General features: G+C 39.7%; 1 protein-coding gene across 1 annotated transcript in view; it reads right to left on the reverse strand.

Moving 5' to 3' along the window:
• Positions 1-3247: 3247 nt before the first annotated feature.
• The window catches only part of LOC132406050 (calcium/calmodulin-dependent protein kinase type IV-like), a 139443-nt gene continuing 115912 nt past the window's right edge, over positions 3248-26778 (reverse strand). The window contains exons 8-11 of the mRNA XM_059991229.1: positions 15900-15975; positions 7217-7343; positions 5316-5468; positions 3248-3496 (exon numbers count right to left, since the gene is read on the reverse strand). Coding sequence (XP_059847212.1) covers positions 3350-3496; positions 5316-5468; positions 7217-7343; positions 15900-15975 — 503 coding nt within the window. The 3' untranslated portion in view covers positions 3248-3349. The remainder of the gene's footprint in view (positions 3497-5315; positions 5469-7216; positions 7344-15899; positions 15976-26778) is intronic.

Consider the following 26778-nt stretch of genomic DNA (forward strand, 5'->3'; position numbering starts at 1 on the left):
AGCAAACAACATATAAAAATGAACATTTTCACCTTTTAATAATCTCTACTAATACATGATGGTTTGGAGTTTTGGTAACTATTTACATAAACTATCTGTTTTTGCATAAGAGGCATATACTGTTAAAGAGTAGCACACCTTGTGGAATTTCCATATTTTCAAATAAGTCAGAAATTCTGTAGGATTTTCTCTCTTCATCTGCTGTATTCCAAGGAGCGAATGCAGAAAATCAGTAAAATCAGAGTAATTGTGAATATTTTGGATTATTTTGCAAATTAATGCAGAATGTTTCCCCTTATGTCAAACACAAGCTTCTTCTAAACCTTTCAACACCTCAATTATATCTGTAAGTATTTTCAGCCTGAGGTTTTAATGGCTTTGATGTGCTTTGTGACATTTATAGAAATGCATCTTGCTGTTCACCACCTGATTTTCGGAAAGTGAAAAACATACTCTTCAGACTGCTGGCATTTTAGGACATCAGATGTGTGACTAATATGTTACCAAGTTGTAATCTTTGAACTTTTAACATTTTAAGGCAAATATTTGAGGTGAGTTTCCACCAGTGCAATGAATATGCATCGGCACATTCACTGAATACACAAGGGACACCTACATTGTAGCCCAAGGATGCATGTAACATTGATTCCTGCTATTCCAGCCGTTTCATCAGAGTTAATAAGAAGGCCAACATGTAGGAGGGAAATATTCTTTCATTTCTTCTGACTCATACAAACATTGTATCTGTAAACAATAGAGTGTAAAGTGTATATGGTATAATTTATGTCTAATTGAGACATTCTAACAGAATAACCTAACTAAAATATGTCATTTCACAAGCCTTCCTAACAAATTTCTAACATATTGTCTAGATCAAGAAATTATGACTTATTTAATGATCAATTTGAACACAATGAGAACAATAAATATTTATGGCAGATAAAAAAAATGAAAAAATAGTTAAATTTCAATGATGCATAAGGTGGAACAGATTTTTGAGTTGTGAGATTATTTGTATTTATTGATGTAGATTGGAAATATTCCTAAATCTATGGGACATTAAACTAGGGATCTGACCTATAGTTGGACTTCATGATTTTATTAGACCATCAATTTTAACAATTGTTATACTTCCTATGAGTTGAGTTAATTTAAATCTACTTGTATTAAATAGTCTTAAAATTTTAGGCATTTTAAGAAATAAAAAAAAACCAAAGTCAAGGCTTAGCTGTCTCACACACAAAGTAATTTCTCTTGAATTGAGATTAATGATGAAAAAAGCCAGATAAAATGTTCCAGCAACATAATATCAATCTAACCATTTACCAAATATTGTCAGCTGAAGTGAGAAAATTGTATTCATGCAGGTCAGTCAGCATCCAAAAGTCAAGTATCTGTTGATGAAGTTTATAATATGAATTGATCATAATCAGTTTGAAATATGATTTGGGTTTAAATTACAACGTTTGATAAAGTCAAATGGGTCAAGCCCTAATCTTCAAAGAATCTGTGCTTTTAAAAGCAAAATGTTGAAAGAAAAAAATTGAAAGTTTGACCAACTCTTCCAAAGGGAAATATTTTTGTCATGTGGTTGTTCATACAGTTAATCAAGTAATTCTTTGATTTTACATTCCACTTACAGTATAATATGGTATGCATTATCGATTTATTAAACTATTTTTTTGCTGTAACAAATAGAGTGTTCATAGAAATACACGACACTAAAATGCTCACAATGTACTGTTCTTTGTTTGGCCTTTTTGATTTATAAAGTTTCCCTTTAACCTTTTACAGGAATATGTTCCTTTTGTAAATTGATGAATCACTTTACATATTGGTCAGACAAATGAGTTGCTTACATATTCCAAAAGCTCAAGAAATACTTTCACCTCTAAGGTTGGATTGCACTTATGAATTGGGCACAATAGGTGGCTAAGCGAAGCAACTTAACTAGTAGAAGAACCATGCCAATAAAATATTTTTGACTGATGTCTGAATGAGCCAGTCCTAGACATTTGGAATAAGAGGAGAAATAGAAATGAAACTTTCTGAATTTTCTATTCCAAAATAAGTTTGAAATCATTAGGGGTAGATCAACTTTTTCAGGGAGGTACAATAACTGTCATGATTGAAAAACAATATTAGAACAGTAAAATACTGTAAAATCCTGCTGGAATCTTTTTAGTAATGCTGATCGGTAAATTGGAGGTTCATTCTCGATGTTACTAAGTGAGAAAAAAGACAAATTAGAGTTAATACCATATCAGTCATATGATATTTGCCTTTAATGTAAAAATAAAGCCAGACTGCTATTTAATAACTGGCTTTAACCTATTAGCATACTTATCAGTCTGTCCTTCAGAAGACAGGAGAAAAGAATATTGGCATGTGTGATATTGCAGAATACGATACACACGAGAGGACTTAGTGTCACAATCCCTGGGCCATGCTAGTTATATAAATAGATATTGAACTGTACAACATACCCCTGATAAGACACAGGTTTTGCTTTCAGAACTGACAAGGAATGCTGAACCTGAGAGAATAGGGAAGACCTGGTATCTTCAAAGGCCTATTTTCCTATTTCGTGTTTGGGTTAATCTGCGATATTTTCAACAATTTTTGTTTTCTTTACTCCAGACATCCATTTTTACTATTATCTATTTCATCAACGTAGTTAAGTTATGATTAAAATAGTATAAATTACATTTAACAATATTTGCTTGTACTACTATTGATCTAGTCTGCTTTCACACCAATTGATCTGTTCAGTCAAAGCCTTCGGGCCAATTTGACCCAGTAAACATCGCCACTGAAAGGAGTTGTATTAGTTTTGCAGCAAAGCCCTTTCCTCCTTCTTTGTTTAAATCACCTAAATTAATTAATTCCATTTACCTCCAGGGCAAAATCTTTATTATTAAAAATATTTGAGTGGATATTACATCCAATAAATAGACTGTAAGATGGTTGGATACTAAAACTGCAGTCACCTTATATTTAAGTATTATACTTTTGTAGATCTATACTGAGTACTACAGCATAAAATACTATAAATATATACACATCTTCACTCATGATTTGAAAATCTGCCATATTCATTCTACTAGAGCAGGGGTTCCTAACCTGGGGCCCACGGACCCCTCTGTTAATGGTAAGAGTCCATGGCATAAAAAAAGGTCAGGAACCTCTCTACTAGAGGAAGATGCAGAACACTTTTTACAGATTTTATTTTTTTGCAAAACACGCCATTGCTATTGATTCAGAGTACTGCTCCAGAGAACCTTGCCAGTATTCTTTCCATAACTTCCAGTGAGGGAGACAGTCCATGGAAGGAACGCCGAGAGCCTTGCTATAAATTTTGCCCATTTTCCTTTTCGGGGCTCTGATCTTGAACAGAACTGGAGTTGTGCCTTCCTTTGGTGCTCTCGTGATTGCTATGGCTATGGTTGCTTGCATTTCCTAATCGGCTTGAAGCTACAACAGCCTTCACAGCTGCCTGCAAAAACATGAAAGAACAGATGCAGACTCAGTTTAGCATTTCACCTGAAACGCAACACCTTCAGCAGCACTATATTTCTCAGTTTTGCATGGGGGGGCGTTGGGGGTTTAATGATCCTTTGACGTTTGCACAATTTGTTTGCTTTTTGTGCGGAGGGGGGCTTAGGGTTTGATGCTCTTGTTGCAATCTGCGTGATTTGTTTTCTGTGTATGGGGGGTGTTGATGTTCTTGTCCATTGCATGATTTGTTTTTATTTGTGTGGGGAGGGGGGAGGGTTTGATGTTCTTGTTGACGTTTGCGTGATTTTTTTTGTTTTTTTTTTGCACGGGTTGAGGTTTGATGTTCCTATTGCCACTTGCGCAATGTGTTTGGTTTTTGTTTGCTCGAAGAGGGGCAGATTTGGGTTTTGATGTTCTTGTTGCTGTTTTGTTTTTTGCACATCGGGGGTGTTGATGTTCTTGTTGCCCTTTGAGATATTTGTTTTTTTTCGCACATGGGGAGGGGGTTGATGTTTTTCTTTGAATGGCTTCCATGGTTTTCTTTGTTTTGTGGCTGTCTGGAGAAGACAGATCTCAGAGTTGTATACTGTCTACATATTTTGATAATAAATGTACCTTGAACCTATGAAATAGGAGTTGAATGCCCGATCTTCTGGTAAAGAGGAGAGAGTGCTCCCATCTGAGCCATCTTTGACACTTGGTTGTGGAATTCACTCCCACAAAGAGCAGTAGATAATAAATCAGTAATTTAAATCTGAGATGGATGTTTGCCAAAGGATTTAAAGTAGATCAAACTGCTGCTGGCAAATGTATTTAGGATGCAGAAATATGTAATGGCATCAGTTTTGAGACTGATGGAATTCACTTGTGGGTTGATATGCTAATATAATAGAAACTGAATGGTGCCCTAGAAGTGTATTGAACTCCAGGCATACAGCAGGAAAGTGTAAGTTCTGACCAAGAGCCTGCTCCTGCAAAATTTATTATCCAGAAAAGTTGTGATTGATTTGCTACCATGTTTCAGATCTCCAGCCATTGGGTAATGATGACTGAACTTTTTGGTCTTCAGAATATTTCAGTTCAAATCCAATTCCCTCTGCTTATTTTGATTTTATTTAGAAATACAGCACAGAACAGGCCCTTCCTGCTCAATGAGCTGTGATCCTCAGCAACCCACCTATTTGACATTAGCCTAATCACAGGGCAATTTACAATGACTAATTCACCTATGAACCAGTACGTCTTTGGACCGTGGGAGGAAACCAGAGCACCCAGAGGAATCCCATGCAGTCACGGGAAGAATGTACAAAATTCTTACACACGGCACCAGAAATGAGCTCTGAACTCGGTTGCCCCAAGCTGTAACAAAGTCGTGCTATCTATTGGTGACCTGGGGTTTCCTCGATCTCACCTTCAGTTGTGAAGCAAAAGGTAGATTCAATGCAGTACCATGGATTGTGAATGAATGTTTGTCAAAATGGCACTAAGAATAGCCACAGGTGATGAAGCACAGTGTTAGCACTTCAAACAAGAACGGTAATGGAACATTACAAATAATTCCAATGATGAGTGAGATTGTGTTTGTGTGTGTGTGTGTGTGTGTGTGTGTGTGTGTGTGTGTGTGTGTGTGTGTGTGTGTGTGTGTGTGTGTGTGTGTGTGTGTGTGTGTGTGTGTGTGTATTTATTTACAGAAGTAGATAAGCAGAATTTTTTTAAAGCAGAAATTAGAAGTTCCTTTAAAATCCAAGGATGGATGTGTTCACCTAAACTTTACTTAAAGTGTAATTGATTGCCAAATTTCTTGTGTATTTACTCACTTTAAGCTTGCGCCTTGCATTAAATTCTTGCATTTTCTTCTGTGCATTGTCCATGTGAGCAATATTGGCTGCCTTCCCGGTCACCCAAGGGTGTTGGAGGGCCTGCTGAACAGTCAGACGCTTCTGTGGATCTTGGACTATCAGCTTTCTTACCTATGTGCAAAGATCGAGGAGCTCAGATTCCACACCTTTACAACAAGCTGAGCAATAAAGATGTTCATTATGTTGTTTACCTGATCACTCATCACACGTACACTCAAAGGCCCCTTTATTAGGGACACCCACTCATTCACGTAACTATCTGATCAGCCAATCATGCGGCAGCAATTCAATGCATTAAAGCATGTAGACATGGTCGAGAGGTTTAGTTGTTGTTTAGACTAAACACCAGAATGGGGAAGAAATGTGATCTAAGTGACTTTGACCATGGTGCCAGCTGGGGTGGTTTGAATATCTCAGAAACTGCTGATCTCCTGGGATTTTCATGCACAACAGCCTGTAGATTTCACAGAGAATGGTGCAAGAAACTAAACAAGAATCCTCTGAGCAGCAGTTCCCTGGGCAAAAGTGCCTCCGTAATGAGAGCGGTCTGAGGAGAATGGCCAGATTGGTTCAAGTGACAGTAACTCAAAAAACTATGCATTATTACAATGGTGTGCAGAAGAGTATCTCTGAACATCGAACCTTGAAGTGGGTGGGCTACAACAGAAGAAGACCATGAGCATACAATCAGTAGCCTCTTTATCAGGTACAGAAGATACCTAATAAAGTGGCCAATGAGTGTACAATCCTTTTTCACTGTGCTAGAGGCTTATGTAATATTTTTATTCAGTGGAAGCAGAAGAAATAGAATAATCTCCAAAACTGAGTAAAACAGCCCAAGAATCGGAGAAATTCAAAATGTATTTCAATGGGAAAACAGTTGTATGTTTTGAGTAGTGAATTTCAATGTCCTGATATTGAGAAGGCCATAATTCGTTGAGTGTACTGATCTTATAAGTGAGCAATCTGGCAATTGAACAAATTCAGTCTTTAGAGACTTTGAGTTTACATGAAAGCCAGTTCAATATCATCCAAGCAAGATAATTTATGCTGCTCTCCAACACACTTCCTGTAAAATCAGTTCAACTAGCAAATTATTAGGGAATTTTCAGACGCAAATCTCTTTCAGACCAGATCCAAGTGTCTTCATTGCGTTACAACAAACAGTCTGTTGCAGAGACTCGGGGACACAGGATGACAGGGTTCTGATGCAGGGGTTTCACTCTGAAATGTCAGCAGTTCCTTCCCATAGTAACTGCCTGACTTCCTCTAGCACGGGGGTTCCTTTTTCATGTCATGGGTCAATATTATTAAGCAAGAGGTCCAGATTGAGAGCCCCTGCTCTACCAGACAGCTTGTTGCTCCAGATTCCAGCTTCTGCAGTCTCTTCTTAAACACAAGCGATTCTGCAGATGCTGGAAATCTTGATTAGCAAGCACAAAATACTGGATGAACTCAACAGGTTAGGTAGCATCTATGGAAAGGAGTTGATGTTTTGGGCCGGGATCTTTTGTCTCCTTCTTCGTTGTTTTACATTGAATTATACTGTATACCATCATGCTTTCAGATGATTCTGCGCACAAAACTGCAATCAAATTGACTGCAATGATGATATTCTAGTAATAGTACTGTCTTCAGCCTTTCAAATAGACTTCAATTAAACTCTTTTTAGGTGCAAGGGCATCAATCACCTTATAAAAGTTTTTAAATACAAGCTATTTTGGAGATGGAGAGCAATGAATGAATGCTTCTGAGTAGTTTTAAAAGATTCTCAGTCATTAAAAAATGATACACTGCCCTGTAATATATTGAAAGATTCACCACTCTACATTGGTTTCTCAGATCCCTGCAATATTTACCAAATCTTTTGCATTTAGGGACACATCATCCCACCAGGGGGAGACAAACTCATAGTCACAGTTCAAGATCCTGCTGTACATATACTGGTCACCACGGGCATCAAAAAATGGTTCAAATCCACAGAGTCTAGAAAAAAAAGCAAAAGGTAACTGTCAGGCAGTATTTCAATACAAAGTGCAATCAAAATGCACATGTAATTATTGATGCAAGAGATCGGCTGCAATTCACAAAACGGACGGACTCATGATCTTTCATCGGAAGTTACAAATTGGAATCAGACTCAGGCTTATCATCACTGATATATGTCATGAAGTTTGTTCTGCAGCAGCAGTACAGTGCAATATATAAGCTACATTATGACATATAAAAATTAACTAAAAAGTGGAAAAAGGGAGTTTGTGTTCAGAAATCTGAAGGTGGAGGGGAAGAAGCTGTTCCTAAAACAATGAGTGTGTGACTTCAAGCTCCCGCACCTCTGTCCCTATGGTCATGATGAGAAGACAGTATGTCTTTGATGGTGAGGGTCCTTACCTTTTTAAGATGTCCTCAATGGCCATGGCTGAGTCTACAGCCCTCAACAGCTTCTTTTGATCCCGTATATTCGCAGCTCCATACCAGATGGGAATACAATAAATCAGAATACTTTCCATGGTACAACTGTAGAGTTTGCTCGGGGCTTTAGTGAAGAAATCTCTGTCCAATTATCATCAACATATCATCTGTAGCACCAGGGGTCCAACGCACCTGACCACCGCTACAATACCATCAGGATTGCCTAGCGTTCATACCTAGACCACATTTCAGGAAATCTCATCATCTGCTTATCGTCCTTCTACCTGTATAAAGGCAGAAGCTAAAGAGCAAGATCTCAGAAGTAAGGGCCACAAAGAGGTCATCACAGGAGGCCGAGGAGTGCCTATGGGATTGCTACGAGTTGGTGGACTGGGCCACATTCAAGGACTCATTAAAAGATCTGAACAAATGTGCTGCAATTGTTATGAACTTTTTGAAGTCAGTCATGGACAAGTGTGCCCCCACAAAGTCATTCAGTCTTCTGCAATCAGAAGCCCTTGCTGAATCAAGAGATCCACAGTCCTTTGAGGACCAGATCAATGGCGTTCAGATTTGGTGGTCAAGTAAGTTACAAACTTTCAGGTATGACCTCTGGAAAGTCATCTCAATGCCAAGTGGCAATTCCGGACCAAATGTGAATTACAGAACGACGCTCGGCCGCTGTGGCAAGGCTTGAGTGCCATCACGTTTTACAGAGTAAAACCATGCGACATGGGTGACAACAAGGTTTCGCACCCAGATGAGCTCAATGTCTTTCATGGTGACTTTGACCGACCAAACATGGAGTCTCCTTCACAAACTCCCGCAACCCCAAGGACCCTGTGATTTCAGCCTCTGAGGTTGACGTGAGAGCATCCTTCACAGGAGGGTGAACCCATGAAAAGTATCTGGTCCAGACGGAGTACCTAGCCAAGTATTGAAGATCTGTGTTATTCAACTGGCTGGAGTGTTCACTGATATCTTTAACCTCTCACTTCGGCATTCTGAGGTACCAAGCTGCTTCAAGCAGGCTTCAATTATACTGATGCTGAAGAAGAAAAGTTTGGCAATGAAAGATATCAACTCCTGTTGGAGTCGCAACTTGGATCCACTCCAACTTGCCTACTGTCTTAACGGATCAACAGCAGATGCCATTTCATTGGCTCTTCATTCAGTCCTGGAACATCTGTGCTATGAAGATGCATACATATATACTTCGATAATAAATTTACTTCAAAATTTTGAACTTTGAACAAATCAAATATCCTCAAACTCCTTATGAAGTATAGCCACTGGTGTGGCTTCTGCAAGATTGCATCAAAATGGTGGGCTCAGGATAGATTCTCTGAGATTTTGACACCCAAGAGCTTGAAGCTGTTCACCCTTTTCACTGCTGACCTTCGATTAGGACTGGTGTATGTTTTCAAACATCCCCTTTCTGAAGTCTCCAATCAATTCCTTACTGATGTTGAGTGCAAGGTTGATCTAGTGACATCATTCATCCAGCTGATCTATCTCACTCTTGAGATCACCAACTGAGATTCTGCCAACAATAGCTGTGCCATGGGCAAATTTATAATATGATCATGAAAATACAGCCAGAAGTATCAGAAAAAATTAAGAAGGAATGGGAAAAAGAACTTCATTGTCTTATACCCACTGAGCAGTGGGAGAAAATTTGACAATTAGTCAATTCCTCTTCTATTTTTGCTAAACATGTTCTAATACAATTTAAGGTTGTACATAGGGCTCACATGTCCAAGGATAAACTTGCTGGATTTTACTCTCATGTTAATCCAACCTGTGACAGATGTCATTCTGAAGTAGCTTCATTGACCCACATGTTTTGGTCTTGTCCTTGTTTGCAAAATTACTGGAAATATATTTTCGGTATTATTTCAACAGTTCTGAATATCAAATTGCAACCGCATCCTATTACTGCAATTTTCAGTTTACCAATGGTGGATAATATTTGTTTATCCCCCTCAGCTCGATGGATGATTGCATTTGTTACATTAATGGCTAGAAGATCTGTCCTATTGAACTGGAAAGAAATTAATCTTCCAACTATACTTCAGTGGTTTTCTCAAACTATCTCTTGTTTGAGCTTAGAAAAAATTAGAAGTGTTGTCTTTGATTCTTCAGTTAAGTTTGAAGAAACTTGGAGACCATTTATCCAACATTTTCATATCAGTTAAACTGACTTTTCCTAAACCCTGCTTTTATTATCCTTAATTATTTGGATGGAGGTGCGGAGTTATTGACGCTACTGTGTATATTTGACATAATGCAATGGCCCATGTTGGTTAGGTTTATTTTTCTTTTCTTTTTTGGGTTTTTTTTTCTTATTATTTACTCCTTTTTTTCATAATTACTATGAGTTTGGGAGGTTATTATATATGGATTATCATCTATATGAATGTATACTTAACCTTTTAATTATGTACTTTCAAACTCTCTGTATTCATGTTTCATTTATGTTTGTTTAAAATTAATAAAAAAGATTTAAAAAGAAAAGGAAAGATTTAACAGAGGTTGGGACTGCTTTCTCAGGAGCAAAGAATGCTAAAGGAATTTGAAGGGCAAGGTTTTCACAGAGAGTGGTGAGTATTTGGAACGAGCTGTAGAGGTGGGTATAAATAGGAGGAACTACAGGAGCCCGAAGACATACAATTAGCATTTTAGGAAGAGCATCTTCCCCTCTCCTATCAGATTTCTGACAGACAATGAACTAAACCATAAACGCTAACTCATTATATTTGCTTTCTTTTGCTCAACTTCTGTAATTAAAAACAAATAAATATATATTTCTTATTGTAATTTATAGTATTTTTATGTTTTGTACTGTACTAATGCCACAAAATAACAAACTTAATGATCTATGCCAGTGATATTAAATCTGATTCTGAAGCCCTCCAGTCTGGGCAAAGTTCCCATAAATCATTTCAGCATCCTTGCTGGTTTAATCACACATATTCCTACAATTGTGGTAACCGGAAATGCATAAACTGCTCCAAATGTGACCTAACTGACGATTCATCAATAGTGTCCCAGACTGAACAGGATGTGCCCAAGCTACTTGGATTGTCTAGAGGAAAAGGGGCTGAGGAAGAAGCAACTATTGCTATTTTTGGATTAATTACATTATGAAATAAAATTGCTGTAAAGTAGATCTTATAAAGATTCTGATAAAGTGCATTCATTTTCATAGTTCTTGTAACAGTACAGTTGAAATAGTTATTCTTAAGAGTGCATAGCAATTCCACAGTGCCCTTCACATCCACTTCAATCAATTAAGTTTTTTTTGAAGATTGGAAGTCCCTTCTCTTCTCTTTATCCCATCAACCCTACTAGGGCATAGGCCTCCGACAGCAGCTCGCCACAGTCCTCCATCCTGGGCCAGTCTTTCAAGTTTGTCCTCGGGTATAGCCCATCGTCAAAGATCCTTCCTCTCCCGGGGTTGAGGTCCGTGGAGCTTTTGTTGGCATTTCTGTAGCTCTGGGGTTTAAGGGGTGGGGTTGTCAGCCCTATGTCCAACCTCAGTCAGGCCTGCAACTGTCTGTGATGGAGATGAAGTTTGGACCATCCTTTCCTAATTCAAAGACTTCTTTACACAGAGAGTGGTGAGTGAATTGAATCCCCTGTCAGGAGTGGTGGTAGAGGTATATACATCAAGGGCATTTTAAAAACTCATAGATAGGCACACAGACAATAAAAAAATGGGGGCTATGTAGGAGGGAAGGGTTAGATTGATTTTAGAGTAGGTTTAAAGATCAGCCCAACATTGTGGGCCAAAGGGCTGATATGATACGTGTTCTATGCTCTACATTCTAAAATTAAGATCCCTCTGGTGTTGTAAATATTGCCAAGGACATAGGAGGGTTTTCTTAAAAACTGCCCCCTGAAATCTTTTCTATCTTCCTGAAAGGTTAGTCAGGGCCTTTGGGTTAAATCAGATTGCTGCAATATCAGTAAATGGGGATCTGTAAGGGGTGTAATGGTAGCATATCGGCCAGTGCAGTGCTTTACAGCGCCGGTGATCAGGAATCACAGTTCAATTCCCGCCACTGTCTGTAAGGAGTTCGTAGAATTTCTCTGCGACTGTGTTTGTTTCCTCCAGGTGCTCTGGTTTCCTCCTACATTACCAAGAAGTATGGGTTAGGGTTAGTAAGTTGTGAGCATGCGACATTGGTGCTGGAAGTGTGGGCTGCCCCTAGCACACCCCTGGACTGTGTTGGTCATTGACTCAAAGAAAGCATTTCACTGTTTGCTTTGATGTTTCAATGTACAAGTGACAAATCTCTTTTCATCTCAAATTGTATTTCCAATGTGCACAATTCAGCCCAAGCAGAGTCCCTGCTGACCACTGACTGGAGCAGGGTTGAGTACAGCTTGGTCCAGACTTTTCAGTGCAAGTAATTCCTCTGCACCAAGCAATTTGCTCAGAACCAACAGATTGATTAACTTTTCAGAAGATCACAATCAGGTTTAATATCACCAGCATATGTCCTGAAATTTATTAATTCAGCGGCAGCAGTACAATGCAATACAGCGGCGTTTTCCACCTTTTTTTTAGCACAACACCCCCCTAAAGCACCCTTATACTTGCCAACACCTCTCTTAGGCACATTATACTTTCCGCACCCCCCTCCCCCCGCAGGGTGCAAAAAACATCTCTCCTATATGCTAGCATGAGAAAAGTGATTGTACTTTAAATGTTATTTGTCTTTAAACCTAGCTTACAGAATACCTGGGCGCTGTACAGCAGCTTCAATATCAATGTGATTCTTGAGCTTGATGGTTTTTGGCAAGAGTTGAAATATTTGGTTCAAGTTGTGACAGCCAAAGCCTTAAGTCCCGACGTGTAACAATGCCCAAGTGACTCTGTTATGTGGTTCACTGCAGTGGAGCCTCTTTCAACAAAGTAGGAGGATGGAAATACAATGAAGAGCAGTTTGGCTCGTCTCCAAAAACCAGGAAGCTGACCGTGTAGCCAAATACCAGAAAAGCCTACATTTTTGAAAAGCATTTTTGCTTCTTCATTGTTCTGAATTTCAATAATTTCTTCTTGCAAGCTCAGTTCCTGTTCTTCCACCTTGCAAAGAAACGGGTTAATTACTCAGTCCGGAATTTCCAGATTGTTCAAATCCTTGAACAGATTCTGAAAATCCACAACGTTTCTTTGACCTTTTTGACACCGTGGTAGAATTTTTGCTCAAAGTCGACAAAAGAGCTTGGGAAACAGGATTGAACTTGTATGTGCAGTGACTGCAGGTGTAAGCAGTATTCTTGCAAATCACCCTCTATGAAGGAGAGTGCCATACTTCCCATGCAGGGAAACTGTGGGGGCATTCTTCTCACAATGTCTTGCTTAAAAATATTTCCAATTTTCCAATGAAAGTGGACACTGCACTTTTTACCCGGATTAAATCAAAATTCTCACCCTGCAGTTTCACATTAAGAATGTTCATTTTGTCAGACAAATTGGCTAGGCATGCCACATCTCCACATACAAGTTCAATCCTGTTTCCCAAGCTCTTTTGTTGACTTTGAGCAAAAATTCAACCAGGGTGTCAAAAAGGTCAAAGAAACATTTTAAGCAGCAGCCTTTTGACAGCCAACGCACTCAGTGTGAAGAAGCAAGCATGCAAACTCTTCATCGGTATCTTGGCATAACTGGTAAAATATTCTGCTATTTAAAGGATGAGCTTTAATTTTGCAGATATTACAAGAGTTATGCTTGAAAAATGTCACTGGCTGAGGTTTTTGGCTGCGAGATGTTGACAATGGATTACACAATGAATTGCAAACAGACATGGAACTTGTTTTTTCATAAATGCCACTAATCCAGAATGGTGACCTGTCGTACTGTATATAGTGCTCCATCTGTTGCACAAGATATCATGTTCCTAATCAGAATACTTTTATCCTCAATATGCATTTTGAGCTCGTCGCAGATTGGTTCTCTGTTGATATTTGTTTTTAACTTTTTACAAAAGAGAATCTCTTCATAAAGCTTTCTATTTTTGATAAACTGTACACAAGCCATTAGCAATGCCTTGTTGTCTCGCACAGTTGACTCATCCAGTTGTATCCCATATTTTGTAGCTCTGTGCATAGTTGATACTTAATGTCTTCACTCATTTTGTCAATATGCCGAGCTACGGAGTTATTACTCAGAAGAATTGATTTTTAAATACTGGTATCCATTTTGAGAACAGTGGTGAGTACTTCTGACACAGCAGGCATAAATAAGCTTTTACCAATTGTATGAGATTTTCCACACTTTGCTAACATATTGGAAATGTTATAAGAGGCAATAAGACTACTATTAAGGTCACTTTTAGATTTCTTGGCATATGACTCAAGTTTGCAACACTTTTCAAATGTTCCTTTCATCTTCTGGAACTGAGTAATATCATAAGTAGCCTTTTCAGGGTGTCTTTTACGAAAGTGTTCCTGCAATCTTGATGGTTTCATGGTTTCATCAGACAGTACAGTATTAAAAATAAGACATATGGGGTGCCGTTGATCTGACAGAATTGGAATAAAACCATATTCCAGGTATGTAACATTGTATTGATGCATTTCCTGTCATTTCTGTTTCTTAGCAGGATTAGAATTCAAGGCTTCTCTGCCTTCAGAATCATAGAGATTGCACTGTATGTATTTATCCATTATTAATGGGACTAAATTAAAATAAAATATAAACACAAACTGGAATGCCTATCAGATGTTGATGAGGGCAGTGAGTTGACATGGATGGACCGGTGGTAGAGGCATGTAAAGGAATGGCGAGGCAAAGATGAAGACGATCACAACATCAAAAATTACATTGACAAGGATTCAGTTTGGAATCTGAATGTTAGTTGGGATACAGCTGGTGTTCAGCAAGCTACTTAATACTATTCCAGTCAGTGCGATTGACCAGCCATGTAAGGTCTCATAATCCCCAAAGATGGTTCCTAACCACGCATATGAAGCTGAGGTCACTTTGATCACCTCAAGAAGAACCCTCGGAGTCAGCAGGTTAACTGATTGGTTCTACTTCATCGTCTGCACGTGCTTCATCCTTAATTTTTGGATCAGTGACTGCTATACTAACAGTCGCTCAGGTCTCGTGCCTCAAATTACAATACTACTTACTGCCTTCCCCAAGAATCTTGAACACCACCCCCCACCCTAATGACTTCTATTTCCCCCTAACGCCTCTTTATGTCATGTAGCCACCCCTTTGGGAATTGCTGCAATACAGGATAACTATAGAAAAAAAATCTGTGAATTATCGTTAGTATATATTAAATAGTTAAATTAAATAAGTAGAGCAAAAACAGAAATAAACAAAGTAGTAGTGAGGTTGTATTCATGGGTTCAACGTCCATTGGAAGAAGCTGTTCCTAAATCACTGAGTGTGTGCCTTCAGGCTTCTGTACCTCCTACCTGATGGTAACAGTGAGAAAAGTGCATTCCCAGGTGGTGGGGGGTCCTTAATGATGGACGTCGCCTTTTTGAGGCATCGCTCCTTGAAGTTGTCTTGGATACTAGGGAGGCTAGCACCCATGATGGAGCTGACTAACTTCACAACTCTCTGCAGCTTACTTTGATCCTGTGCAGTAGCCCACCCACCACCCTCCTCTCCTACCATACCAGACAGTGATGTAGCCAGTCAGAATATTCTCCACAGTAAATCTGTAGAAATTTTTGAGTGTTTTAGGTGACATACCGAATTTCCTCAAACTCCTAATGAAATATAGCCACTGTCTTGCTTTCTTTATAGCTGCATCGATATGTTTATAGAATTTAAAGCAGTGAATGAACTAATTCCACTTTTTTCAAAATACAGCTTTTAAATAAAGCTGCTTTACTTTATCATTCGCTAGGACAGATTTTGTCTGCAGGTTTCCACTACTTATGCAGGCATTTTATCAACGTCATATTAATTCAGCTGCCTATATGACAATGCCAGCAGTTCAAATTAGTGTCAGCATGAACCCAGGCCCTAAGGCTGGTTGTCTTTGAGTTACTTCTGTTTTGGCATCCACAGATTGAGCAAAACATATTGCAAATTAATGGCTTCAGCCCAAGTTCTTAGCAACAATGTTATTCTGGTGCATATGTCTCCATACTTACAAGATGTAGGTAATGACTCCGACAGACCACATGTCCACTTCAGGTCCATAGGTACAACCACGCAGAATCTCAGGTGCTGGAGTAAAATGGAAAAGGTGGAAAATCAGTAATTTATGACTTTGTTCATACTGTTTCTGATCTCTTAAAGGTTTCCTATATTAGAACTCAATATTCTCTGAAATATTCTGTTAATTTTGATTTTATTTAACAAAAACATGGGATCTCCTGACAGATCAAAGTCTTTCACAGTACGTGAGTGTTGCTGGTGTTTACTGTTGATCACTAATTGTCTTTCAGCTGAGTGGCTTGTTCAGTTCTTACAATAGACACAAACTCATCAGTTTCACAATAATTTTATTCCTGATTATATAATTATTTGTACACATTTCTCCGCTAGGCTGGTGGGATTTAAACTCACATTTCTAAACCTTGACTCTTAGCGTCCCAATCGGTCATCCATAAATGGAACCATTAAGCCCTTAGGCCTTGCGATTGGTCGGGTCTGACCATGGATGTTGCGCCCCACCTGTCCTTGTGGTACGCAAGCCAAGCCAAGGCAGTACAATGTGGGGAGCAAGCTGTTGCTATGCAGGAGGTTCCCCCTCTCCACATATCTGATGAATCTAATGGTATGGCAGAGACTGACACAATTTGGCACCTGCCGCATCACATGAGTTGCCAGTCCGTGTTAAGCTCATCTAGGATTACCTCATCTAGGACTGCCTCGGGGTTTAGTCCCAAAACCCTCCCCATGAGCGGGTATAGCTGCAGGGCAGAGGAGGTTTGAATCAGAGTTTTTCTTTCTCCTAGATGAGCTGCCAACCACTGCTGATGAGCCCCATCTGCCTGAAGCATTTGGTTGTTAAGATGCCAGTAACCTGCCTTCATCCCTTCTCCTGTCAATAGAACCGTTTCCATCGGGATTAGTTGCTGATCCACACATGAAGGCCAGGAGCTGGACTTGGTTGTCAGAGGCTATTTGAGACGCATGTCATTGGGAGCTTTTAACAAGTAGTAGGAGCTTGTCCTCACTACCTCCCCTGGCTATGATACACTTAAGGATCTAACCACTAAGCCTCTAATGTGCAAATCCTGTGATCAGCAGGAATTGCAGGACAATAATTGGAAGTAGAAATAGTGAGCTCAGTCCCTACCAGGTCAGATTTAATCCCTGTTTATACCAGCTAAGAATACAAACCAGGATTAAAGCAGACAATATTCCTGGTCCACGTGATTTAGATATTCATTGTCTAAACCTCTGAACCGCTAGGAAGAATCACATGGATTAGATCTGACATTTAACGAAATGAAAGTAACACTCATCCTCACTGACCCATCATAAAGTCACATCATAAAGTAAAGCAAGTCAAATGCGACCAAATCAATACTATATCTTAGTGTATTTAATATTTCATTAGTACTAGAGTAATATTGTAAATATTTTGTTTAATTAAACATTCTTGTTCATTTAGAAAACTCATTATGGGTGATAAGAGATTGCATTTGTCATGACACTACCACATGAAATGCATGTACCTTGCTTGAAATAAACATGAACGAAGACTCGCATCATTTCGGACTCCTGTCTTTTTATTGCAATTGGTTTTCATGTTTTGAAATGACAAAACATAACAATGGCAACGAGATATTTCGAAAACAAACCTGAGATGACTATCTGGCAGTAGAAGCGCAGTGAGACGCTTGACTTAAAAAAAAATCGTAGTGAGAAATAGTCGTGATAAAAAGAAATGCAGCATATTTTGTTCCTTCAGAGCAGCACGTATACATTGCAAAAGGAAAGATGATCGAGCTAAAAAAAAGGTGGAAAACAGAAGAATTTATGTGTTCGTAAACACTGGGTGATAATAATCATAAAAAAGCAGAAATTGCAGGCCTTGTCGGAAAGATGTACGCATTCCATTACACAACAGAAAACAAGATTTTGTATATTGAATGAATTGAGCAATATTTTAAAGCAAATGGAATAGCTGATGAGAAGCAAGTCCCAATTTGGCCAAATGTACTTGACTTAAAGGCATACAGTCTGCTTCAAAGTTTAACTGCTCCAACCAAACCAGTTGAAATGAGCTTTGCTGCTATGGTGAAAGTACTGCAGGAACATTTAGAACTCAAGCAATTGTTGACTGCAGAATGCTTTAGATTTCATAAATGGGATCAAAAAGAAGGGGTGTCCATTTCAGTGTACGTGGCGTAAGTGAAGAAGTTGTCTGAGCATTGTCAGTTCAGTGATGAGCTTAATGGGTATAATGGATACCAGCTCAGTTGTTTCAGTCATTTTACAAGATGAGTTTAAATGGCATTTCAAAGATACTAAGCTGAAGCTCGCAGATACACAAATAAGAACTTACACTGGAGAAAGGATAACTCCTGTGGGAAAGACATTAATAACAATAACCAACAAGCCACATTGGGCTTGTGTGTGGTAAAAACAGGAGTATCGTGAGGCCGTGATTGGCTGAGACAACTACAACCCAATTGGAGAACCATCTACTATTTGTATGCCACATCTGTTTTCATGCTGTACACTGTGAACAGTTGCCCAACGGAGGGCAAAATGGTGTTGGTGTCAACCTCTGGGACACTGATCTGAAAGCATATTGGACCAAGGAAGGACCATGCTGCTCAGAAGAAGCATGAAATTGATGAAAGCACTGATCCAACTACAAAGGTCTTTGTAGGCAACATATTTGAGAAAGCTTCTGATATATTAATCAGGCAGTTACTTGCGAAATGTAGCTTGGTTTTAAGCTGGAAGAGAGTTCAAGGAGCTTCAGGAAGGTGGCAAGCATTCGGCTTTTATGTATATAAGGAATCAGAATGTACTTTGTGTGCATTAAGGTTATTGCATGAATTTCAAGTGGGAGACAAAAAGCTGCTTGTAAAATTAGATGCAACGACCAAAGCCCAAATGGATGAATGGAATACGATAAGACCCTAAGAGGTAGGAGCAGAATTAGGCCATTTGGCACATTAAGTTCCACCATTTCATCATGGCTGATGAACTTTTCCTCTCAGCTCCAATCTCCTGCCTTCTCCCTGTAACCACTCATTCCCTGACCAATCAAAAATCGTTCAACCTCTGCCTTAAATATACATTAAGACTTGGCCTCCACAGCAGCCTGTGGCAATGAATTCCACAGATTCACTACTTTCTGGTTAAAGGAAATCCTCCTAATCTCCATTCTAAAAGGACACTCTTCCATTCTGATGCTGTTTCCTCTGGTCTAAGACTCTCCCACCTTATGAAACAACCTCTCCACATCTACTCTATCAAGGCCTTTAACCATTCAACAGATTTCAATAAGGTCACCCCTCATTCTTCTGAATTCCAGTGAATACAGACCAGACTTATCGAATACTATTCATATGACAAGCTGTTCAAACCCGGAATAATTTTTGCGAACCTCCTTTGAACCCTCTCCAGTTTCAGCACATCCTTTCTAAGATATGGAATGCAAAATTGCTCACAATACTCCAAGTGAGGCCTCACCAGTGCTTTATAAAGTCTCAACATTACATTCTTGCTTTTATATTCTAGTCCTCTTGAAATGTATGCTAACATTATGTTTTCCTTCCTCGCCACAGATTCAACCTGCAAATTAACCTTTAGGGAATCCTGCACAAGGATTCCTAAATCTGTATGCTCCTCAGATTTTTGTATTTTCTCTCCATTTAGAAAACAGTCAACTCTTTCACTTCTTGTATCAAAGTACATGACCATACACTTCTGAACACTGTATTCCATCTGCCACTTCTTTGCCTATCTCTTAATATGTCTAAATCCTTCTGTAGTCTATTCCTTCAAAACTACCTGCTCCTCCACCTATCTTTGTAATGTCTGAAAACTTTGTAACAAAACCATCAATTCCATCATCCAATTCATTGATATACTATGTAAAAAGAATTGGTCCCAACACAGACCCCTGTTGAACACCACTAGTCATTGGCAGCCAACCAGAAAAGGCTCCTTTTGTTCTCTCTCTTTGCCTCCTGCCAGTTGGCTTTATTCATGCTAGAAACTTTCCTGTAGCATCATGGGTTTGTAGCTAAAGCAGCCTCATGTGTGGCACTTTGTCAAAGGCCTTCTGAAAATCCAAGTACACGACATCAACCGATTCTCCTTCGTTTACCCCACTTGTTATTTCTTCAAAGAGCCCAACAGATTTGTCAGGCAACACCTTCCCTTGAGGAAATCATGCTGACTACAGTCTATTTTATCATGTGCCTTCAGGTACATCAAAAGCACAACTAATTGACTCCAACATCTTCCCAACCACTGAGGTAAGCCTAACTGGCCTCTAATTTCCTTTTTTCTGTGTCTGTCCCTACTTGAAGAGTTGGGTGACATTTGCATTTTTCCAGTCTTCCAGAATCATTTTAGAATCTAGTGATTCTTGAAAGGTCATTAGTAATGCCTCCACGATCTCTTCAGCCACCTCTTTCAGAACCCTGGGGTGTACACCATCTCATCCAGGCGACTTATCTACCTTCAGACCTTTGTTTCCCAACAACCTTCTCTCTGGAAATGGTAACTTCACACACTTCATGACCCCTGAACTTCCACATTGAAGACGAATGTAAAATAGTTATTCAGTTTGTCTGCCATTTCCTTCTTCCTCATTACTACCTCTCCACCATTGTTTTCCAGTAGCCTGATATCCACTCTCACCTCTCTTTTCCACTTAATGTATCTGAAGAAATTTTTGGTATCCTGTTTCATACTAATGGCTAGCTTACTTTAATATTCCATCTTTACCTTCTTAACTACTTGCTTAATTGCCTTTCATTAGTATTTAAAAACATCCCAATCCTTTAAGTTCCCACTAATTTCTGGTCTACAATATGCCTTCTCTTTGTCTTTTATGTTGGCTTTGACTTCCCTTGTTAGCCATGGTTGTGTCATAGTGCCTTTTGAATACTTCTTCCTCTTTGAGACATATATATCCTGTGCCTTCAAAATTGCTTCCAGAAATTCCAGCCATCACTGCTCTGCCATCATCCCTGCCAGTGTTCTTTCCCAATCAATTCTGGCCAACTCCTCTCTCATGCCTCCGTAATTCCCTTTACTGCACTGTAATACAATTACATCTGACTTTAGCGCAGGCATGGGCAAACTACGGCCTGCAGGCCATATGCGGCCCGTTAAGCTTTTTAATCCGGCCCGCAGAACTTGATGAAATTATATTAATAAACCTTGTTAATGTTTTTTTCCCCGCAATTCCGGCGTTTTCCCAATAGATGACGCACTCTATATACATTTGTGGCGACCCATTTCCTGGCACATCCGAACCGGCTCACAATTAGCCAGAGTTCCGGATAAGGGAGATAGCCTGCGGGGATTTGCGAGCACAGATCTTTGGAGCCTCTGCGCAGGGGGGCAGGTTGAGGGAGGCTTAAAAGTGAGGCTGGGGATTTCGAATAAAGTTTTTTCTTCGACTGCAGTTACCGACTCCGTGTCGTAATCTTAGCGCTGCATGTAGCACACCGCTACACATTGACCTTTGTTGAGGTGCAGCATATTACTCTACATTTGCGCTTTACTCTTTGTTCAGCTCGACCTATTTGTATGAACAGGCGTTCAGCGTCATGAACATCAACAAAGCCAGCCACAGATCCAAGTTAACTGACCAACACCTCAGATCCATCCCGAGAATCGCCACAACAAAACTAAATCCAGACTTTGATGCGCTGGCTAAAAAGGGAGACCAACAACACTGTTCCCACTGAAATTAAAAATAAGTTTCTTCATTGTGTTATGTAAAAAATGCATTTGAAAATATTTTCTTCAATAAGCCTTACATGTTGCATGTCATTTCTGTTAAGTGATGGACATGAGTAGTGTGCAGGTGCACGTACTTTCTCAAAATAAAAAATGCGCTCCAGATCAAATAACGCGCTCCGCATACTGGCCACGATTCTGTCATTGTGCGGGTCGTTGTTGAGTTTTGGCACAGGGGACAATTGAATAAGAAGGAGCAGGACAAGTAGACCTGCATCTCCTACTGTTTTTGAAATAAAGACAGTCAGAAGGAGAGTGATGATAATAATATCTTGAAGGATAACAGAATTTTCAGTGCGTTAAAATAATAACTGTTACTATTAAAAAAAGCTGTATTTTATTCATTTAATTTTCAGTGTTTTAAAAGTCATTTCAATAAATAGCTAAATACCATGGGACTTCAAAGACAGATATTTTGTTGTAATGCATTTGTTCATTTTCAATTGAAATTAAAGCACATGTTTTCTACATATCCCATGATATTTTATTTTCTCTTATGAGGTGTATTACCAAAATACTCTGTCCATCTGCTCCTGGTCCAGCCCCCCTGTCAAATTTTAGAACCCTTTGTGGCCCACGTCAAAAAGTTTGCCCACCCCTGCTTTAGCGCCTTCTTCTCAAATTTCAGGGTGAATTTGATCATATTATGATCACTTACCCCTAAGGGTTCTTTGACATTAAGCTCTCTGATCAATTCCAGTTCATTGCATAACACCCAATCCAGAGTAGCTGATCCCATAGTGGGCTCAACCATGAGCTGCTCTAAAAAGTCATCTTGTAGGCATTCTGTAAATTCCCCTCTTGGAATCCCATACCAACTTGATTTTCCCAATCTACCCATATATTGGAGTCCCCCATGACTATTGTAACATTGCCTTTTTGGCATGCATTTTCTATCTCCCATTGTAACTGTAGACCACATCCTTACTACTGCTTGGGAGTCTGTATATACTGTAACTCCCAGCAGGATCTTTTCACCCTTGCAGTGCCTTGGCTCTATCCACAACATCAGTTATGCCTACAACATCATATTTGCCAATCTGTAACTGTGCTACAAGTTCATTGGCCTTATTTCACATACTGCTCACATTCAAATATAACACCTTTAGTTCTGTATTCGATCTTTTCGATTTTGTCTGCCATTACATTGCAACTCATCCTGTTGACTGTAATTTTGCCATCCCATCAGCATCTCCTTGCTAGGAGTCTCATTACACATTGCCTCTGTTTGTAAACCAACTACTCCATCTTCAGTGCTATCACTCTGGTTCCCAGCCCCCTGCCAAATTAGTTTTAACTCACCTGAACAAATCTGCCCACAAGAATATTGGATCCCTTCGGGTTCAGGTGTAACCTGTCCCTTTTGTATAAGTCATACCTTCCCCAGAACAAATCCCAATGATCCATAAATCTGTACCCATGCACCAGTTCCTCAGCCAAATTATCCTATTCTTACCCTCGCAGGCACATGGCACAGGCAACAATCCAGAGAATACTACCCTGGAGGTCCTGTTTCTCAGTTTTTTACCTAGCTCCCTAAAATCTCTCCTCAGGACCATCTCACCTTGTCTACCTATGTCATTGGTGCCAATATGCACCAAGCCTTCTGGAAGGCCAAAAAGAAAGGAATCAATGGAGATACAAAAACAGAGGATTCGTCAGATGGTGTTGCGTATGAGGAAACCAAGAGCAGAGATCAGATCGTAAAGGGAGTGATAGAAGGATTAATAAGAGAATACTCCAGCGAACTGAAGATCAAGATGCACAAACCAGTAGAAGAAAAGGGAAGGGGAAGAGAGGTGTCCAGAGTTGTCAGAGTCAACTCCTGCAACCAACACGGAGGGGGGCCCAGAACCTGAGATTGTTAACACAACTACACGTCTCTACCGCCAGGCAGAGTTAGCGCTGATGCTTTTTTCTGCTGGTGGGGGAGGGGGGTAATCGTTGCTGTGCTGATGCTTACGCATGGGAAGCAGGTGCTGGAAGCGGCTCTAACGTTTAACTGTCATTCATTCTTTGGGGCACTCCTCTGTTTTGGTGGATGTTTGCAAAGAGAAAGAAAATCAGGATATATATTGTATCCATTTCTCTGACATTAAATGTACCTTTGAAACCTTTGTCAGGAAAGACGTTATCCCATACAAGGAAGAAAGCTTCTACGGTGACTAAATCTTGAGGCTTGACTGGGACAATTTCTTATTTACAATGCAGTGGATGTCTATAAAACAGTTGTATTATTTAGTATAGTGTGTGTGTGTGTGTGTGTGCGTTTCAGATGCATTCTATATTGAATTGGAGTTTATAGCTAACCAGGGAGGAGTGTTGTGTGTTTAATATTGCAGTGGTATTTGAGTAACATTATAAATATATAGTTTGATTTAGCATACTTGCTCATTTAAACAATTCATTACATGTGATATGTAAAAAAATAAGTGAAATGCATATGTCATGATGCTACCATGTGGTATGCGCACTTTGCTTACAGTAAGCACGAACTAAGTCTTGCATCATTTCAGACTCCTGTCTTTTTATTGCAATAAATTTTTTGTTTACAAAACATAAAGTCAACAGGCTGGATGTGAGTCTTCCACAGTTGTATCAAAAGTAGAACAACAGGAGGTGTTAACTTTTTACTATTTAGAGTTGCTACTTTATTAGGTTGGGTGTCAACGTGCAAGTCCTCTAGCCTGCAGCTCAGCCTTGGGCCAGGTGTAGCACCTGCTTAGCCCCCGATCAGGGTCATGAGAACCCACGGGAGCAGGTGGTGGATGGTTTTATGAGCAGCTGGTGCAGATCACAAGTCCTGGCTATGCGACTACGGACGCCAGGCAGACAATCTCAGAAGAATATTGATAATGGCTGGGGTCACCCATCTTGTAAAGACACTGCCCAGAAGGCAGCAATGGCAAACCGCTTCTGCAGAAAAATTTGCCAAGAATGATCATGGTCATGGAAGTACCATGATTGCCCATGCTATACCACACGAAGTATAACAAAGGAAAACTTTCTTAGGTACACCTACTTGAAAATGCAAACATAGAACATAGACAACTGCAGCACTTTACAGGCCCTTTGGCCCACAGTGTTGTGCTGACCATGTAATCTACTCTAGAAACTGCCTAGAATCTCCCTACTGCATAGCCCTCGATTTTCCTAAGCTCCATGTACCTATCTAAGAGTCTCTGAAAAGACCCTGTTGTATCCGCCTCTACCACCTTTGTTGGCAGTGCATTCCACGCACCCACCACTCTCTGCGTGAAAAGCTTACCCCTGACATTTCCTCTGTACCTGCTTCCAAGTACCTTAAATTATGCCCTCTCGTGTTAGCTATTTCAGCCCTGGAAAAAAGCCTTTAGTTATCCACACGATCAATGCCTCTCATCATCTTGTACAACTCTATCAAGTCACTTCTCATCCTCCATTGCTCCAAGGAGAAAAGGCCAAGTTCACTCAACCTCTTTTCATAAGGCATGCTCTCCAATCCAGGCAAATATCTGATTGGCCCATCATGTGGCAGCAACTCGATGCATAAAAGCATGCAGACATGGTCAAGGAAATCATTTGTTGCTGAGATTAAGCATCAGAATAGTGAAGAAATGTGATTTAAGTGACTTTAACCATGGAATGATTGTTAGTGCCAGATGAGGTGGATCGGGTATCAGACACTGCTGATCTGAGATTTTCACATTCAACTGTCTCTAGAGTTAACAAACAAAAACAAAATAATATCCACTGAGCAGCAGCTCTGTGGGTGAAAACGCCTTGTTAATGAGAGAGTCAGAGGAGAAATGCCAGAGTGGTTCAAGCTGACAGGAAGGCAACAATAACTCAAATAACCATGTGTTACAACAGTGGTATGCAGAAGAACATCTCTAAGCTCACAACACATCAGTCCTTGGGCAACAGTAGCAGAAAAACATATGCTTGTGAGGTACCAAATAAAGAGGCCACTGTGAATTTTCACCATAATTTCATAAAAATTCATCAATTCTCATTATTAAAAATATCTCTCCTTTTAGTGCCAGTGTATTAATAGGCAATTCAGCATGTCCATTTCTTGCCTAGGAAACATTCTAATCTGGGTGACATACATGCATATTTCAACTTTAACATAAGAATTGAAGTCACTCAAGCCTGTTCCAACATTTAATAAGATTAATTGTCCACTTTCCTGCCGGATTTCCTTATTGTTCAGAAACCGTTTGATTACACCCATGGAATGAACACTTTCAGCTTAAAGGGAAGACTTTGCTAGCTTTCATTCTAATTCATAGACACTGTCAAGTCAAGTCAAGTCAAATCAAGTCCAGGATTGATGCTAATCGCAACAAGATAATACTGTAAAGGACAACAGGGCAATGGGCTCTGCTTAAAGATCTAAAGAGTAGACTATAAGACATAGGAGCAGAACTAGACCATTCGGCCCATCGAGTCTGCTCTTCCACTGCATCGTGGCTGATTTATTATCCCTCTCAACCTCATTCTCTTGCCTTCTCCCTTAAGCTTTGACGTCCTAATGAATCAAGAACTTTTGAACCTTTGCTTAAAATGTACTTAGACTTGGGCTCCACAGCCATATGTGGCAATGAATTCCACAGATTCCCCACTCTCTGCCTAAAGAAATTGCTCCTCATCTCTGTTCTCAAGGGACATCCTTGTACTCTGAGGTTGTGCTCTTTGGTCCTGGACTCTCCCACTATAGGGCACATCTCTCCACATCCACTGTATCTGGGTCCTTCATTAATTGATAGATTTCAATGAGATTCCTCCTTCATTCTTCTAAACACCAGTGAGTACAGGCCAAAGCCATCAAATGTAATCAATGTCAACCCTTTTATTCCCAGGATAATCCTTATGAACCTCTTCTGGACCCTATCCAATGCCACAAATCCTTTCTTAGATAAGGGGATCAAATCTGCTCACAATACTCCAACTGCTGTTTGACCAATGCTTTATAAAGCCCTTACATTACATTCTTGCCTCTACATTCCAGTCCTCTAGTCCTCTGGAGTAGTACTGGAGCAGACAGCTAATGTAAGATGGCATTTCTTGAGGACTCTCACTCGTTAAAAGTTATTG

Source organism: Hypanus sabinus, chromosome 16 (assembly GCF_030144855.1).
Source record: "Hypanus sabinus isolate sHypSab1 chromosome 16, sHypSab1.hap1, whole genome shotgun sequence".
NCBI lineage: Eukaryota > Metazoa > Chordata > Chondrichthyes > Myliobatiformes > Dasyatidae > Hypanus > Hypanus sabinus.